General features: G+C 57.0%; 6 protein-coding genes across 6 annotated transcripts; 4 read left to right on the top strand and 2 right to left on the bottom strand.

Moving 5' to 3' along the window:
• Window positions 1-1122: 1122 nt before the first annotated feature.
• GGS23DRAFT_616086 (UbiA prenyltransferase family) lies at window positions 1123-2185 on the top strand (the record flags this gene model as incomplete). The annotated part of the gene is made up of 2 exons (XM_051520762.1): window positions 1123-1139; window positions 1261-2185. The coding sequence occupies 2 exons, from the start codon at window positions 1123-1125 to the stop codon at window positions 2183-2185; spliced, it is 942 nt and encodes a 313-aa protein (XP_051368150.1).
• A 1306-nt stretch (window positions 2186-3491) lies between these two features.
• GGS23DRAFT_317163 (uncharacterized protein) lies at window positions 3492-5077 on the bottom strand. The gene is made up of 2 exons (XM_051512853.1): window positions 4710-5077; window positions 3492-4648 (listed from the first exon to the last, which is right to left on the bottom strand). Exons 1-2 carry the CDS (start codon window positions 4976-4978, stop codon window positions 3574-3576), a joined length of 1344 nt encoding a protein of 447 aa, XP_051368149.1. The 5' UTR covers window positions 4979-5077; the 3' UTR covers window positions 3492-3573.
• A 1105-nt stretch (window positions 5078-6182) lies between these two features.
• GGS23DRAFT_317499 (uncharacterized protein) lies at window positions 6183-8658 on the top strand. The gene has a single exon (XM_051512857.1). The coding sequence runs from the start codon at window positions 6453-6455 to the stop codon at window positions 8412-8414; it is 1962 nt and encodes a 653-aa protein (XP_051368148.1). The 5' UTR covers window positions 6183-6452; the 3' UTR covers window positions 8415-8658.
• A 755-nt stretch (window positions 8659-9413) lies between these two features.
• GGS23DRAFT_600362 (NADH ubiquinone oxidoreductase subunit NDUFA12-domain-containing protein) lies at window positions 9414-10181 on the bottom strand (the record flags this gene model as incomplete). Its single annotated transcript, XM_051519053.1, has 7 exons — window positions 9414-9465; window positions 9518-9682; window positions 9740-9782; window positions 9841-9918; window positions 9972-9978; window positions 10047-10067; window positions 10125-10181. The coding sequence occupies 7 exons, from the start codon at window positions 10179-10181 to the stop codon at window positions 9414-9416; spliced, it is 423 nt and encodes a 140-aa protein (XP_051368147.1).
• Window positions 10182-10762: 581 nt separating this feature from the next.
• Window positions 10763-13326, top strand: GGS23DRAFT_585397 (uncharacterized protein). The gene is made up of 4 exons (XM_051517378.1): window positions 10763-11312; window positions 11371-11442; window positions 11510-11790; window positions 11843-13326. Exons 1-4 carry the CDS (start codon window positions 10986-10988, stop codon window positions 12837-12839), a joined length of 1677 nt encoding a protein of 558 aa, XP_051368146.1. The 5' UTR covers window positions 10763-10985; the 3' UTR covers window positions 12840-13326.
• A 1695-nt stretch (window positions 13327-15021) lies between these two features.
• On the top strand, window positions 15022-17054 carry GGS23DRAFT_317443 (uncharacterized protein). The gene is made up of 4 exons (XM_051512856.1): window positions 15022-15147; window positions 15209-15694; window positions 15824-16503; window positions 17047-17054. Exons 2-3 carry the CDS (start codon window positions 15245-15247, stop codon window positions 16397-16399), a joined length of 1026 nt encoding a protein of 341 aa, XP_051368145.1. The 5' UTR covers window positions 15022-15147; window positions 15209-15244; the 3' UTR covers window positions 16400-16503; window positions 17047-17054.
• The last annotated feature ends 8 nt before the right edge of the window (window positions 17055-17062 follow it).

Here is a 17062-nt window from a genome sequence, read left to right as displayed (position 1 = left end):
CCTAGCTTGTTTTCGCCTTCCTATGCCCCCTCTCCCCTCATTAGTAGAAAAATGAGGAAGAGACTAATTTTTTCTCCCTAGCGATACCACTCGAGCTTCTCTCACGCGGCCTCTTTTAGTATCTGCAACTCCGAAGTTCGGCCCGGGCGTTGCTTGTCGGAGTCATGCCCCCATATTAGATGTAGTCGAATAAAGACATCATGAACAGGATGCCTACAGGATATTACACTACCAGGGAATCGTCGGTGTGTCGGCAAGACTCCGACCTACGCGGAACTCTACCTAGTAACCGTAACTCCTCTACAAGACTACAATGTCCGCTTCGCTCCAGGATATGAAAGACCGGGCTACTGCCTAGCCAGACCAAGTAACATTATGCAGGTATTTTCGTGCCCAGGGACTGCTGGTAGCCCACCGATATTATTCGTTAAGAGGTATGACCTTTAGGGTATAAGACTCTATGTGGCTATTATTACCTTGGCGTCGACGGGACATGGGAAGCCTAAAGAGGACGGTAGGGATCGCGATCGTTAATAACCCTATCGCATAGGGAGGGATCTCACCTCTACTGGCCTAATCTACTATCCGTAACTCGACCGCTCCACTTACGGAGAAATCGTATGGGCATTCGTGAAACTACAGTACAGCGCTGGGTATATCACCCCCGTGGCGCGATCCCACCTGTTCGCCCGCACGCCACTAGTTGGGGTTATCACCAATTACTTATTATGACTCTCATAACTGCCTCCCTAATTAGCTGCGCCACTTACCCGTACCTAAGCTTATGCGGCTTCGCAATATCTTTCCTACGCGGAGCTTGCCGTATCTATGATGCGGACTTGGGCAGATCCGTAGTCACGGTAAGTCTGGCCCTGGTACATTTCTCTCATGTGCATATAATCGCTTTAGAACAGAGCTGGCGATGTAAACGTACCATTTAGATACACGATAGATGTACCACTTTCTACAGTAGAATCATATCCCAGCTTAACTTGCTACGGCCGGAGGGAGACACTTGGTAGGTCCTACTCAGACGGAAGTCAGCAGTCGCCCCGGAATAGTATATAATGTTGGCTTTCTCAGCGTATCAATATCGTATCCACCACCTTCAGTCTTGTTTCTATGACCCTACAGACATAGTATTATGGCGTCGATACAGGCGACCGGGACCATAACACACAGCTCGTCCTTGAATACCACTCGAGGAAGTCTTTGGGGAGAGGAACTAACATGGCTTGCCTACTCGACATCTCTCATCAGCCGGCCCTGGAGGCGATTCACATTTCTTATAACCGTCTTCTGGCTTCTGACGAAGGACGATTCCGCGACCTTTGTGGTCCCTAATACGATCTTCGGTTTGTTTGGCGCCCTCGCGGGTCCGACACTCGCCAATCCTTCAAACGATGCCCCCGACGTGCTGCTTCGCCTCCCGCTCGTCGTCCTCTTCAACTGGTCTAACCTGCTGGTATTCGGCCTTGCCAACCAGCGCCTTCCCGAGTCGGCGCTAGGGGATTCCCTGAACAAGCCCTGGCGGCCCGTTCCCAGCGGCCTGATTACCGGCGTCCAAGCCCGCCGGACGATGCTCTTCTCCATCCCCGCCGTTCTCGTTGGCAACCACTTCTTCCTGGGCGCTGGGGCGGAGACGGCGCTCATCCAAATCCTCACTTGGCTATACAATGACCTTAAGGGGGGCGATGAGAACTGGATCTTGCGGAATGCCACAATAGCAGTCGCTTTCGGGTTCTTCAACCTCGGTTCCCTTAGGATTGCGCACGGATCCTTCGCGCACTATACGCTTACAGACACGGGGACCATATGGATAGCCATGGTTAGTGGCGTCATATCGTCGACCATACATGTCCAGGATCTCAAGGACCGAGAGGGAGATGAAGTCAAGGGCCGCTCGACGGCCCCCATAGTTTTGGGGGACCGGGTTTCTCGGTGTACCATTGCCATCTCAGTATGGACCTGGTCTCTGATCTGTACTCAATTCTGGGCCCTGGGGGTACGGGGGTTGGGTTCTACTATATTAGGCCTTATTGTGGCAACTCATTGTCTTGTTTCTTCTGGGAAAGCGGCCGATAGGCTGACAGGGGAATTATGGGCACTGTGGATAGTAACGTTGTACATCATGCCCTGCTTACACTATGCGGCGAATATCGTAACATCACAGGAACACTCATAGAGGCTTACATTTTCGTTATGGGTAACATGGTCATATTATAATATTTCCCCCTACACGATATAGTGCCCACAGCTGCTAATGGAGTGCGAAAGGTTACCTTATACCGATAATGGTGTGGACGCCCACATTTAAACCGGGTATCACTTTGCATTTATTTCCTCGCGACTCTCTTGACGATACTAAATCGGCAACATGTGTTCTACGGGGATAATTACCTGCGCCTGCTAGGAATCAAAGAACAATATGACCCTGACCACGCCGTGTACGAGAGGACAGCTGTCGAGAGTGAAACATGGACCGAAATGCCAGACGAGAGGCATTGCCGTTCACGCCTAAACTGATTGGTTGGTTAGCTAGGGCACTGCATTCAATCTAATGCTGATTACTATCAGATAATTGAATGAATTGGATGATGCTGTGTTCTCCATTAAAGGCATATTCTCACAGGTCCTGCTCATATCGAGATTGCTGACACCATCCCCTCTTGTCACAAACTATGTGACGGGAGCTTGACCAGTAAGGGCCTCTTGGTGATCTCGCGCGTCCATTTACAGTCTCCTTTCTAGAGCTCATTCCAACTCATTGGACACGGCAGTGCCTCTTGGCATTGCTTCCGATCCTATGGTATCCTGTGGTAGGTACCTACCATTTCCGCTGCCCTACCACATACCTAGGTAATAACAGCGCCGTGATAACTTCCAGGATCTGGTGGCTCCTACGACGCACCGATCGCGAACTTGGCAAAGCTTCTACCGACTTAGCATAATGGGGGGCGTGTGGGGGAGTCGGTTGTACACACACCTTCGAGCAGCCAAGATCAGGGATCGCGGGATGGATCAGAACCTCTCCATCAACTACACGTCGCTAGCTGACCGCGACTACGGCACTTGTTGGTAGCCCTGTTTTATACTACTCACGGCGGTCTCGTAAGGCTTAGTGTGCATCGAATTTCGCTCCCGGGAATACCACCGCAAGACCGCCGTAGAGCGACGGACATCTGTGCGACTGACGAGGTCCGGGACGGTCCAGCCACGCTACCACAGCCCGGCGCCCGACAGAAGAATAATAGCTGGGAGCGTTTAGTGAGACGACTCACCAAGCTCTCATTATGACAGGTAAGTGTAGACATCAATTTAATCGGGGTTTCGATAATCTAGTTTGGCACACACACACACACACACACACACACACACACACACTTCGTCACCCATGCGCGTTGGCTTGACATTATGCGATGACTTGCCGGCAGAGTGTTAGTCGGTGTGTGCTGTTCGAGGTAGGTACATACGACTAGCTTAACATTACGATCCTTACCGGACGCCAACTATAATATCGTCGTCCGTCGTTACCACCAACGCTCCGCAGACAACCACCCCCATCCTTTCCCTTCACAGTCTCGCGAGCTTCGCCTTCAGCCTTAGCTTCAACAGCTCCATCCCAGGCCCAAGGAGGTCCTTCTGCAGCGAGGGCAGGGACCGCTTCGCCGGGTCGGCGGCGAGCTTGGCGGCGGGCCAGTGGCGCAGCGCGTTCTCGACGAGGGTCGTGTTGCCGAGGACCTCGTCGAGCAGGTCGGGGATGGACACGCTGCTGCCGGTAGTGAGGCTGCCGACGAGGTCGCCGAGCAGCTGGACGACGGGCGTCAGGGACGTGACGCGCCGCCGGTTGAGCACGGCCTCGATGAAGCCGATGTGCTGGCCGTCGACGACGGTCGCGTTGCCCGTCGCGTCGATGCGGACGCTGCCCGCGCCGAGCGCCTCCGCGTTGTTCCGCACCACCGTCATGAAGTTCCGCCCCAGCACGTCGAGGTACAGCTCCCCGTCGAAGTAGCGCGAGTTGTTGCCGTGCGAGATCAGCACGTCGTAGATGGTGATCAGCCCGATCCGCAGGTCGCCCGACATCAGGTTGAGCGAGAGGTCGCCGATCCCGAGCGTCAGCGCGCCCCAGTTCGGCAGGTTGAGCGTCCCCCTGATGTTCGTGCCGTTCTCGAGCGCCGGGTGTATGAGCTGGATGTGCTCGATGCCGAACCCTTTTAGCTTGTCGAGCGAGGCCACCTCGATGGTCTTGTCGATGGACGCAGTCGAACGCAGCGCCCCTAAGCGAACTTCCGCGTCGCCCCGGGTAGAGAGCGTAACCGTCGGCTGGTCGAAGACCTCGCCGAACCAGGTGACGAGTTCCGTCTCGTTGGTTACTGTAACTGTCTGATCCGTAACAACAACATTCGTCTCCCCGTGCACGCGCATCGCCGGAAGGGTTACATTGACGAAGGGCGAGAACTCGGGGGTCTCCTTGTTGTACATATACAGCTGCACAGGGTCAACGTTTGCCGGTAGAGATGAGTCGAGTACGCTAGTGATAGAGATGTTGAGTTGAGTGGGCGATACGGCGACGAATGCGCCACCCAACACGGGCATCTCTTGGTTGTCGATTATTCGCTGCACAGCTACCGGAATGACCACTTTGAACCTGCGTCGTTTGTCAATTCTCGACTTGCCCCTTCGTGTACCCCCCTGAACCGAATACTTACAGGATGGGCAGGAATGCGGCGAGGAAGAGGATGGACCCTATCAAGTACGCCCACCAGAACCGCTTGCAATGGTGCTTGAACTTCTGCTTCTTCGTGAGAAGGGCAGCGGCCGGCGCCTTCTCTCGAACGTGATCTTCCAAAGAGGCATCGTCGCCCAGCCTTTCGGGGGCTTTCGATGGTCCTCCGCGGCTATCGCCCTGGCCGCCATGGGCGGAAGACGAGAGACTGCGGTCGTACTGCGAAGTATGCTCCTGGGAAGCCGACGCCATTGTCGCGTTGTCCTGAGTGGCGTTCAACTACAAGATCGTGACGAGAGAGACGATGGGACGAGCACCCGAGGGCTACCGCTATTGATGTTTACCAGCGCAGAGGCAGAAGGAAGGCGATGGCGATGACCCGGCGATCACAAGCCATTCCACCTGTCTGAAGGCAGTTCCTCCTGCCATAGCTGCTAAGGCCGTCGAGGTCATGGTCGACAGCCGGGGGAGCTTCCAACCCCTCACGGTAGTTGTATTCCTCCACACGCACCCTCGCGCTCAATCATACCTTCGGGCTGCACGTAACCTTGCCCTGGCTACATTATGTACTGGGCGCCCGATAATGGGCAGTCGGCAGGCCAGCTTGAGAAGTTTGCCCGGTTGTTTACTGGTTGTGCGTCGGTCACGCACATCCCGCCGAAGGGGGCGAGAGGTGATGGTGTTGTGGGGACCGGCATTGCATGATCCTAGTTAGGAATTCTTCGCAGCCGATCTCAAATTTTACCTGGAGCGAAGCGATGTAAGAAATGATGTCACGCTGCCGTTGCGCACCCTACTTGCCTAATGGAGACAGAAATAGGTGTGACTCTATTCCCGTTTCCAGCATGTCCCCCAGGGCATCTAATAGTCCTCAATGCTGTGTGGGGTGGTGGTGCGGCAGTTCAGCTGTCGTGGAAGGCTTAGCATAAACCGTCTATAAGTGAGAGTGTGAACGAAGGCTTATATAGCTGGCCCGCGCAATTGAAACTGGCCCGCAGCGTATTGGCGTGAAGTCGTCCCCAAGGAGAGACAAAACATCGCAGCGGGGGAGGGGGGAGGCGAGATGAGATATGGTCATTCAGCCAGGCAGAGAATAAATGTAGGTAGCGGAGGACTGAGACAATACGAGGAGTTCTGGCGGGTATTGCTTTTACCGACCCAGCGGCGATGTGATTTTGTGGCTTCATGTCGCCGGGTCGAATAAGAGAGAGGCGTGACAAAAACGCACATGGTCGACGCAGTGTTTCATCGTTGCAACCTCAACTTTCCTCTGCGCCCCGCCGTCGAATCAGCTGGTTGGGAGGCTTGACAACTCGGTTCCACGGATCCAGCCTGCCCTGATCCTTTCCGCAGTTCCACCCGGGAGCGAAAACGCCATCCCGGAGGAGACACGGGGGCTAGGGGAGGGGGCCAAAAACTATAGAACGGTCTAGAGCCGAGATGGCAACGATCCATGTGAGTAGCTTGGCAGACCCCTCAAGACGGCATAACGTCCGATGGTTGTCCCCTCTCATCTCGTCGCTTGGGTCACCACCAGCGCAAGACACATGTGACGAGAATGGGAAGGGCGACGAAGATCACATATTACGGCCCGTGTCCGGAGCCCAAGTCTCTCAACTCATCTACCACATCTTGTAGTCTGTCGTCGAGCTAGGCTAGCAGTCCTTTAAGCTTCAAGAGAAGAGAACGGCGTTCGCGAAGACTCCCCCAAAGCTAGTTGACCGCCATGAGGTTTTCGCAGCTATTCGTCGCGGCTTTGGTGCCGGTCAGCATCGTCGCTGACACGGCGCCGGGCGCCGCACCGGCACAAGAACTGGATCTCGATGCTCTCCTGGAGAGGCACAACCTAGCACTAGTTCCGCGGTCAGACCTCACCGACGCGCTGACCGAGCTCAACGGCCTGCTCCGGAAGAACCAAGCTCAGCAGCAGAGAGTCCCCCTCTATCCTCGGCAGAGTAAAACCGACAATAATTCCGAATCTGAGACCGTCTCCACGCAAGACCTTGGCCTCGAGCTTCCGGGGCTCGGAGAATTCAACAAGGCCTTGGAAAGCCTGACGAAGATCGTCACGCAGTTTGGCGACCTCGCCGGGTATTTGGAAGCGGCCCAGCAACTACTCACCACTGACTTCTTCCAAGCCGTATACGATGTCGCGATATTTCTGGCGGCGGTGCTCCAGCCGCCGGTCCCGACGATCACCCGGGCTATCCTATCCAAGTTAGAGCCGCTCGTCGATCTTCTCGCCTCCTTAGACTTTAAGGGTTTCCTCGATCTTTTTGACGGCATCGACTTCAAGGGCATCTTCGATGCTCTTAAGCCGCTCTTTGGGTCCGACGCGATAAACGGCTTCGTGCTCTTGGTGAAGAATGCTGTGGACCTTCTGACCTCCGACGTCGTCAAGGCGCTCAAGAGGCTACTTGGCCTCTCGGTGCCGCTCGCCGAAGGCCTGATAGACATCAACATGCAAGGAATGGTGGACGCCCTCAAGCCGCTCCTCACTCCCGTGTCCGTGCGGAAAATGGTCAGCGTCGTGGAGAATTCTGGCACCCTCCTAACACCGGATTTTGTCGACCAGACCAAGTCTCTCCTCTCGACAGCGGGTCCGTTACTTCAGGGCCTGGACAGCATCGACGTGCAAGGCCTCAGCTACGGGTTCCAGCCCCTACTCGATACTTTTGGAAAGGTCGACCTCCCGGGTGTCCTGCTAGCCGTCGAGCCTCTGCTTACTCCGGAGTCAGTGGGAGGGATCGTCGGGCTGCTAAGCAGCGCCGAGGCCCTGCTAACCAACGAATTCGTAGGCGAGTCCAAGGCGTTAATGTCTAGCGCCGCGCCTTTGATATCCGCGATTGGGGACATCAACTTCGCAGATCTCTGGAACAGACTACTGCCGCTATTCAATGCTATAACCGCGATCGACCTACCAGCCCTCCTCGCGCAGTTTATGGCCCTCTTCGAGGCCATCGGCAAGATCGACTTCATCGGCCTCATTTCGAAGATTGCGCCCATCATCGAGGCCATAACCCAGTGGGACATCATCGGATTTTTCAGCCAGATCGGCCCGCTGATCGAAGAGCTGAGAAAGATCGACATCACCACCCTTGTCAACATAGTGAAGGCGATCGCCGCCTTGTTCTCGCAGGTCGACTTCGGCGTTCTGGTCGAGGTCATGAAGATCTTTATGGACTTGCTCGGGCAGATAGACCTCCCCGGCCTCGCAGGCCAGATGGGGCCCCTGCTCACGCCAGCGTCGCTCGGCGGGCTTGTCGGGCTCGTCAGCAACGCTGAGGCGCTACTCACGAGCGAGTTTGTCAACGAGACACGCACTCTCATCGGAGGAGCGGTGCCGCTGCTGAAAGCGCTCGGCGGAGTCGACCTAGCCAAGCTTGTCGACCGGGCAGAGCCGGTGCTCGCCACGCTCGCCCAGATCGATCTCCAGGGCATCACCGAGCAGATCACGCCCCTGATCACGCCGTCGACGGCCAAGGCCATCCTGACGCTGCTCACCAACGCTGAGAGCCTGCTCACGGCGGGATTTGTCACGCAGACGACGGAGCTGATAGGTGACGCAACACCGGTGAGTTCTTTCCCCCCTTCTCCTCCGCATTTTCGAGTCCAACGCCCCCATTTCCTGGTCCCATCCCGAACTATTTCAAATTTGCATAGAGGAAGGCTGTCCACTAACACCTGATTTAGATCCTGGCGACGCTCTCGGAATTCATCACCGCTATCCTGCAGGCACTGCTGGGAAACAAGAACAACTGAGAAGCCTCGTCAACGTGCTGTGTGATATTGTTGTAAAGTAAGCTGTGAGGGGTTATGGGGACGGCGGGATGTATGTAGCAGATAATGGGCGGTAGCCGGGTATTAATAAATGGCACTACAACCAGATATATTAGAATGCACGACCTTGATTAACTCCTCTATTCAGCGTGCCGAGGCCTGAGTCTCGAGGGCACAGACGCAGCGTATTATGCGTCAGGGAATGATGGTACCCGAACTCACCGAAGAAAGCGAACGAAGAGCCCGAAGGCTATCGCGCTATTGTTGTCGCACAGTTTTCTGGGGAATTAATTATTCGTTGCCACGTCTATCACCGTTATCCCCCCAGATCTCATACTCAGACTCGGGACTTGGCTAAGTGGGTTGCCGTGAAGACGTAGATGCTGCGGACGCGAAGTCGTAGTGAGCGATTGACGGTTGATTATCACAATGTCTCAGTATTAGACCCACATAGCTTCTAACCGATGCCCAGGGGGAGACGCTACATGACCAGGTGCACTTTGGCCTACGCCCCTCCTCCAATTCTTAAGCGCCCACGTGTACGATCATCACTAAATTCTTGGAATTGTGTCGTGGACGTGATTCAGATAGGAGTGAAGGCGGTTCCTAAAACGAGAATCGCTAGGTTAAATATTGCCGCGGGACATTTCTTCTGCTTGCTTTACCACCGCGCAATCGTCCCATTTCTTCGGGGCTTCGTGCAGTTCAGTATAACATGGTCGCTGCTGATCTGGAAGTTGGGTGATAAATCCCAAGGCGATGGTGTGATAACCATTCCATTCGAGATGTTGCTTGTTGTTGTATAAGCACGCCGAAGAGCAGCAGCGGTGGTGGACAGTTTGGATTTGCTCGTTCCGCCTCTGGGCCCCTGCCATCTCCCATATATACACAGATACACCGTCCCGTATCACTTCCTCTCTGCGGCAGTGGATTCCCACGTCGTTACCTTTGCCTTCACCCTAGAGAATGTTTAGCAATAGTCTGGATATGTCGCCATGTTCGGCCCCGTACGTGTTATACGGCTTGTAAGCGCCTCGAGTTAACGTCAAGTTCGGGATAGGTTTGGCGTCGGTATCCTCCCACGCTCGTCTCCGGTATGCAAGTATGGGGTCCTGGTTTGGTGGCTTGTCGACGGCGTAGGATATCCACGCGTGCCAGCCGGGTTCAATCTGCGCGCTTTACCGCGGGGTTAGTGGTGCATTCAGCGATACGGCCAGCCAAGAGAAAGCCTACGGGTCGAAGTCATGCACTTTGTAGTCCACCCATCGTGTTCGAACTATAGGGCCTCGATATTAGTCGCGCATGGCGCGGCATTGTGAGTGGGAGAAGCCTACGGGGAAGGTCTTCATTGTCCTCGAAATACTTGTTGCCGAACCTGTCGACGCCGACTAAAGCGCCAGCCTTCGTGTCGCCTATTGCTCGTCAGCTAAGAGATCCGCCGTTCCGAAGAACTATCGAGCCGTACCAATATACTGTTACCGGTGGGGAGGGACGCTGGTTAGTTTCAACTCGGTGGCGCATTCGTAGGGGTTCAACGTACTTGGAGCTGGTGCCAAGCGTCCTAGAGCGAGGCCAGTTAGCAGTTGAGCCGGGAAATCAATGGGAGTTGCAGCGGAACGCTTGCCTTGACGCCCACTCGCCACAGATTCCTAATGGTTCTGGTGATGGTGGACATGGTGGACGCGGGTCAACGGAGAGAGCCCGGCTGGTGGCGGATGGTTTTCTCTCGGGGTTGGCGAGGGTGGATGATGAGAGAGGGAGAGAGAGGAGGGATGCAGCTTGACCGGCTGGGCCGACGAGGATGACATAATCAAGCTGTGGGGTCTGCCACTACGTTAGGATATGTGGGTACGTGGTACTTGTCTAACTGCTAGGAGGTAGGTACCTAGGTAGGTACATAAAGCACAGTAGAGGCATAGCCCGCTTCCAAGCATGCTGCTTAACACACCTAGGTAGGTAGGCAGGCAGCCAATGTAAGCAGTACGCATATATGAACATGTGCCTCATACCTACTCTGTATATCCTGGTGAATACAGCGGCAGTAAAATTTCAAGCAAACTGAAAACTCCAGAGTCGTTGGTGGTTGTTTGCCCCCTGTCCCGCAGGAATATGGTGAAATGCGATCAATGGGCCTGTCTGCCTAGCACCCAGATAATACGCATAATGGAATCCATCCACCATATTGCATGTAGCCCTCACTCACCTATATAAACCCCCAAGCTGAGGCACCCAACGTCATTGTACAGCAAGGCTATGGTGGGGCTACCGAAGAGCTACAGCGGACTACAGTGCATTGAATGTATGGGCTTATCGAAGTGTTCGCCTATAAAAGAAAATTATCCCCGTTGATGTCGGCAACGACCCCCAAGACCTCGACAACTCGGACGAGACAATCCAGCGAGGCTAAAGATCAGCCAGCTTGCTGCTACCTTTGCAATACCACATCCTGCATCACCCTGTTCGGAAGCCTCCATCACCAATGTCGGCAATACGCATCGCCAGGGGCGCATTGCGATCCCGTGTCAAGCCATGGTCGTCCGTCACCCTCACTCGCCTAGTGTCTCCACGAAGCTACCACGAGTCCGACTTTGAAACCTACAAAGATTCCCGCCAGGAAATGGAGTACTTCTATGAAGTCGCATCAATCATCTCATCCAGAAAGCACATCCCGCAAATGCGGTTTAGCACTACGGGGGAGTTGGGAACGCTGCGGAGCGAGCTTGCCCAGATCGCGCCGTCCTTCAAGATCGCCGCCGATAACGTGTCTATCTTCAAGACCCCATCTTGCTTTTATGAGACCCTACTAGTAGGCAATGCCTTGTTTGCCGAAATACGACGTAGCAGGAGCTAATTGACGCGGGTAGGCCAGGATTCGCAACGCCAACCGCAGAATATTCCTGTCTACTCTCTACATCGGCAAGGATCAACATGAACTGGTATGGAGAGGGAAATCTACGCGCCCAGTCCCTCCCAGGGATAGTATCGTCGCTGACCTGCTTCAAGGTTGCCACACTCCAAAACACTCTGCGCCAAAAACCCGGTGTGCGGCTGGTTATCCTCACCGACGCCTTACGCGGGACGCGGGAGGCCCCTGAGCCCTGCTGCGCATCCCTCCTTGCTCCTCTTGTTGCCGAATTCGGCCTCGGCCGGGTCCAGATTCGCATGTACCACAGCCCCAATCTTACCGGCCTGAAAAAGATGATTATACCCAAGCGCATCAACGAGGGATGGGGTCTGCAGCATATGAAGTTCTACGGAATGGACAGCGAGGTTTTTCTCACTGGGTATGTGTTCGTTCTCGTTCACGAGGGGGGTCCCGTTGTTGATCTCGAATAGGGCGAATCTTTCCACCGACTACTTCACCAATCGCCAGGATCGATACCACTTGTACCGTTCGGCGGAGATGGCAAACTATTTCTGGGACTTCATCCATACCGTCTCGTCGCTGAGCTTCTGGGTACTCCCCTCCGACGATGCCTCCGGGTTCCGCCTCGAGTGGCCGTCGGACAACGCGGTTCCGAATCCTCTGGAGCAACCCGAAGAATTCGTCGAGAAGGCCACACCTATCATGCATGCGGCAGTAAAACCCCACGCTGGCCAACGAGATTACCGTTACCCCCGAGATGATTGTGATTTTGAGACACCCGTCCGAGACACGACCGTACATATCACCGGCCAGTTTTCGCAACTGATGAAGCCCGATACGTCGACCGAGCTACCGGCAATCACCTACCTCTTGAAAATGCTGACTGCCCCTCGGTACGCCCGCTCGTCGTGGACATTTACCGCGGGGTACTTCAATCCGGCTCCGTGGCTTACGGATCTCCTCCTCGCGACGACTTCGCAAAAGAGTGTGGTTATCGCGGCTTCCCCGTATGCCAACGGTTTCTACAAGTCCTCGGGCGTCTCGGGGCTTCTTCCCGATGCATACACTTTCCTTGCTGGGAAGTTCCTCCGTGCGGTTAAAGACCAGAACAAGGGTTCCGCCGTTACCCTCCAAGAATGGCAAGACGGAACGGTTGGTGAGCCGGGCGGGTGGTCGTACCACGCGAAAGGCTTGTGGGTGACTCTCCCCGACGAAAGGTGGCCGGCAATCACTCATATCGGGAGCTCGAACTATACGGAGCGCAGCTACTCGCACGACCTCGAGGTCGGTGCTCTGATCGTCACGGACTCTACGGATTTGAGGCGGCGATACGGTGCGGAGGAAGATCATCTGAAAGCCAAAGCTACCCCGGTGACCCTCGAGGACTTGGAAAAGCCCGAAAGGCGGGTTGGATTACAGGTTCGTACTGCGATGTGGATTGTTAATCTTGTCGGCGGCGCGCTGTAGCGCGTTCGCCTCCTAACCTTTGTCATGTTGGGCGATCTAACCACGAGTCACATAGGCTTGATCTTTCAGCCTGACCGGGACGGTGGATGCCGGAATGCCCATACGTGAGTACGTGTGAAGCTTCGCTTCGATCAGCGCTAGGCGCGCTATGGAAAACGTCGCGGTCAACCGAGCACCTCTCCTGGCCACCAAGGCAGCGGGAATGGCTCCGCAAACCCTTTTATCGTCTCACAATGATACCCATTATAGATAGTGAGATACGTGCCGTATTTAGACGTGATTTTACGAACAAGTCCCGTCCCCCTATTTCTCACTAGTAGGCCATCACTAGCACTGGACGGGATTCCCCCCGGAACCAGCGAGACTGGGCCGGACCATAACACAAAGCAGTGCATCCGCGATGCGTTTCCAGGTAAGGAGAGGACAAGACTGCAGAAGGCCATTCACGATCTCCGCAGGCGCGTAGGGCTCATCTCACCAACGTAACAGGTTCGGCTCTTTGAATTACCTAGCTACTTATTAGGGGATATAGGTCGCCCTGCAGAGTGGGGCGGCAAATTTGGCGTCGGGAGGGCTGATGCCAAAAAAGGCACCGGTTTTCCTAGCAGGCTCGGTGTCGATTCTCACGCTTACGTGCGATGCAACGACTCGACGCCAGCGTATCCGGCGTGGACGACCCGAGGGTCGGCGAGCCCCTTGCTACACTAACTCGATCTACTATGGCAGCTTCGAGCCCGGTGGTAAGGCGGGCGGCGGCCGGCGGAGCCTCCACGACGCCACATAAACTACAACGGAAGAGGAGAGCCAGCACACAAGACCGGGGGGACCTAGAGCCGTTTCCCACGACTTAACGAGAGAGGGTTTCAACGCTACACGCGCTCTATCCACGAGTATGTGTACCTAGTTTTTGCCGGGTCTCGCTCCATCCGGTGGCCGTGGCGCCGCCGGAGAGGAGGCACATGCGGTTTAGCTCCGGGTTTGGTACCCGGACCTCAATCCCAATGCTGGTAGCAGCCGCATCGTCGCCGTCGTGTGCCAAGATAGTATACCTGCAACAGCGGCATAAAACGAGGGCCTAATGTTGCTACTCGAATATGGCCAATTGTATCTCATATCCAAGATACGCCGTGAGGATATACCTACCCTTCAGCCAGAGCGACGCGTTGCCCCGGCTAGGCGTAGTCGCGTATGGAGGCGCGTCCAGCGTTTTCACCTATCTGGCTACCCACGCGCCAGTCTCGTCGGTTCGGGTCCGATCTTCAGGCAAGGGTGGGATCGCGACTCGCAGGAGGACATCGCATCACCTCGTCTCGCTGTCGGATCCCCACGGTGCCGAGAGATGGGCATGCAGGCGATAATATGACGGGGCGTGTGGCGCGTGGGGGAACAAGCAATACCTACGGGAGGCGCCCTTATTCGCGCGGATCGTGGCCTACCCGCGCCCTCCCCTCACGTATTCGCCGATTCTGCTAGGATCGTCCCGGGTAACAGCCACGGTAGCGCCTTGCAGTCAGTCTTCTCCTCCCTCCCTCACTCTGACCATCTCACTGTCTGCCTATCTTCCCCCCCTCACCATCTCTGGGGTAGGCATTTCGCCGCTCACCTAACCTCCCAACACGCGCGCGCATGCATATGCGCTCATGCGAACACCCGCTCCGGAACCAGTGCGTTCCGTTTCAGGGTGGAAGGCGTTGGTACTGGGCGAGCACCGCTATTGGCGATCGGGGACATCTTCACCTTATTGCCCTGGTACGTACGTGGGCAGGCGTGCGTGGTTCTCAGTCCCCCGTGGCTTCATAGCTTGAGGAGCGTGCTGAACCTACAAAAAGCCATGCAGACGTACGTGCACACCCACGCATGCGCCCGATCTCCCCGTACCGCTCTCCCTCTCGGCGGAACCCGTATGTGTACGCATGTAGACGTAACTATATGTAGGAGATCAGCGAGTCCCTTGCGGCCGGGGGCTTGCTGCGATGACGACCAAAATGTCTTGCTCACTCGTCTAGCGTCTGCACTCTGTCTGACTATGACGCGTCCTACTGATCACCGAGACCAACAGTTGTAGCGGCTTGGGTGCTCATTGGTGTCTAGACCTCCGTCTCCTGGCGGTCGATATTTCGGGTCTTATATTCCCGAGCCGCCAGCAACCCCCGGCCAAGTCCCTGGCCTGAAGAGATCGTTCCCGGGCGTCTCCTTATCGTGTACCCTTCAGCGGCGCTGCCGGGTGCGTTTATGAAGGATACTATAGAGAGATATCTTGGCGCCAGTTACGTGTATATGAGACCGTCGTCGCTAGGAATCTGTCCACGTCTCGGATCTCCTTCCCAGTGCTGCCGAGAGCCTGTCGATTCTGACCAACAATACCACAGGCCGTTTATCCTCCGGGGATCCCGCCGCCCCCAACGATGGCCGCCCTTGCTACCTCGCCCGCAGCGCACCTTAACGGCACCAGCTCAGCCCTACAGTCGTCGCTGCTTTTCTCGCTGACAAAGTTCGCGCGCTCGTCGCTGATCCGGGTCTTGACGCTCGCGCTCGTGCACGGGGCCTCGTCATGGCAACGGGTGGTCGCGCCGTCGGAGAGCGAGCTGCCGTGCGTGTCGCGCGACGCGGCGAACCGCCACGGAGTGCGGTACCCGGAGCTAGTGAGCGGACGGCTCAACGCGACGACGCTGGTGGTGCCGATCGCGCTGGCCGAAGCGCGCGCGCTCGTGCCCGCGCCCTACGCCATCGTCGAAGCCGCCTACCGCGAGCTCCTCCCCGCCTTCCCTCCCGCAATGTACCCGATGCTCGCCCAGATCGCCCACGACCACGACGTCGGCGTCTACGCCCACGGCGCCTCCATCCCCGACTTCTCGGTAAGTCTGCCCGTCTCCTTCACGCCCCGCGCCTCTCTCCGTGCGCCCCCCCCCGGGCTCGCGGGGAGAGGAGGGACGCAGAGAGAATGGCACTGAGCTCCCGCCTGTCGCGGCCCGCATCCCCGCCAGCGCGCCTCCCTCGAGTTCCCATTCGTCGACCCCTTCGGCGGGCACGCCTCGTTTCGGTGGACGCCGGCGTCGCTGATCTCGGCCAACAACCCGCTTGCGATCTGGGGCGCGCGGGGGTACGGCATCGAGGTCGACGGCGCGACCTTCGACCCGCCGTGCGACGCGTACGCCTTCGCGCCCGCGCGCGGCCCCCCGCCCGCGTCCGGCCACGGCGGCGCCGCCACCTACGCCCGCGCCCGCGGCAGCGACAACGACACCCGCTTCCTCGCCATCGAGGCCCGCCCCGCCGCCGCCGCCGCCGCGTACCCCCTCGCTTTCCTGCGCAACGCCACCAACCAGCCCACGTTCGCGCACCCGGGCGCCTGCGACTACTACCGGCGGCTGTTCGACGAGCCCGACGAGGACGAGGGCGGCGCCGGAGCGCCGCCGCCCGTGGTCCCCGTCGTAGCCACCGTCAGCGCCGGCTTGCCGCCTCTCCCCGCGCCCCGGACCTGGCGCGGCGTGCGCGGGTGGCACGTCGCGACGCCGTTCGTCGAGCCGTTGCAGCCGCAGGCGTGCGAGAGGGGAGAGCCGTGACGGCGTCGGGGGATGCTGGGGGCCGAGGAAGGGCTTGGTCCGCCGCGTCGGGTTGCTGCTTGAGAAAGTGGGAAGGCGGCCCAGCGACGTCGCCCAGGGAACGAGTCCCCTCATTGATGCGTTTCGCGCTACGGCAATTTATGGGAGAGAGTCTTACCCGTGTGGGAGGCCTGTTGTTACCCTCGTCGGCGCGGGGAAGGGGGGGAGGGGGGTTTGGGGTGAAAGAGATTATGGTGCGATGGATTGAGGTAACAGACCAGGGCGTCTGGTGTCTGAAAGGCAGATATTTTGCCCTCGGAGCACTCGCACATGCCTTTCCCAGCACGTGAGGAGATTGGTGTTTCACTCAATGCCTCTCACGGTGGCTTCACAGCCCTCGACGGGATTCCACAGGGCTAAGTCGCGCTCGGCTTCACCACGCCGCAGAATCTCTGTTCACGCCGTGGGTACCCCACTCCCGCGTGTCCCCGTCGGTTAAGCGGGCTCCCGAGATTTCCGTTGCGGCTAATCGCCTCGTCGCCTTCGTACCACGTCGCGTGGGTGCGTCATGTAGGCACGTCTAAATATCACAGGATAGCTGGCGAGGACAAGGTAGCCGGGTGGAGAGATAGGTACTAGTACCCGCCTTGCCCCCCCCCCCCCCCTCTCCCTCCCAAGGATGCT

The sequence above is a fragment of the Durotheca rogersii genome, assembly GCF_024521655.1.
Source record: "Durotheca rogersii strain YMJ 92031201 chromosome Unknown GGS23scaffold_32, whole genome shotgun sequence".
Classification (NCBI taxonomy): Eukaryota; Fungi; Ascomycota; class Sordariomycetes; order Xylariales; family Xylariaceae; genus Durotheca; species Durotheca rogersii.
This window is presented reverse-complemented; position numbering and strand designations above follow the sequence as displayed.

Excerpts from the sequence above, each read along its gene's own strand:
- GGS23DRAFT_585397 (XM_051517378.1), top strand. The coding sequence starts at position 10,986 with ATGTCGGCAATACGCATCGCCAGGGGCGCATTGCGATCCCGTGTCAAG. Across the intron at positions 11,313-11,370 it reads GCTTTTATGAGACCCTACTA|GCCAGGATTCGCAACGCCAA; the intron begins GTAGGCAATGCC and ends TGACGCGGGTAG. Across the intron at positions 11,791-11,842 it reads AGCGAGGTTTTTCTCACTGG|GGCGAATCTTTCCACCGACT; the intron begins GTATGTGTTCGT and ends GATCTCGAATAG.
- GGS23DRAFT_317443 (XM_051512856.1), top strand. The coding sequence starts at position 15,245 with ATGGCCGCCCTTGCTACCTCGCCCGCAGCGCACCTTAACGGCACCAGC. Across the intron at positions 15,695-15,823 it reads CCTCCATCCCCGACTTCTCG|CGCGCCTCCCTCGAGTTCCC; the intron begins GTAAGTCTGCCC and ends CATCCCCGCCAG.
- GGS23DRAFT_317499 (XM_051512857.1), top strand. The coding sequence starts at position 6,453 with ATGAGGTTTTCGCAGCTATTCGTCGCGGCTTTGGTGCCGGTCAGCATC.
- GGS23DRAFT_317163 (XM_051512853.1), bottom strand. The coding sequence starts at position 4,978 with ATGGCGTCGGCTTCCCAGGAGCATACTTCGCAGTACGACCGCAGTCTC. Across the intron at positions 4,649-4,709 it reads GCCGCATTCCTGCCCATCCT|GTTCAAAGTGGTCATTCCGG; the intron begins GTAAGTATTCGG and ends CAAACGACGCAG.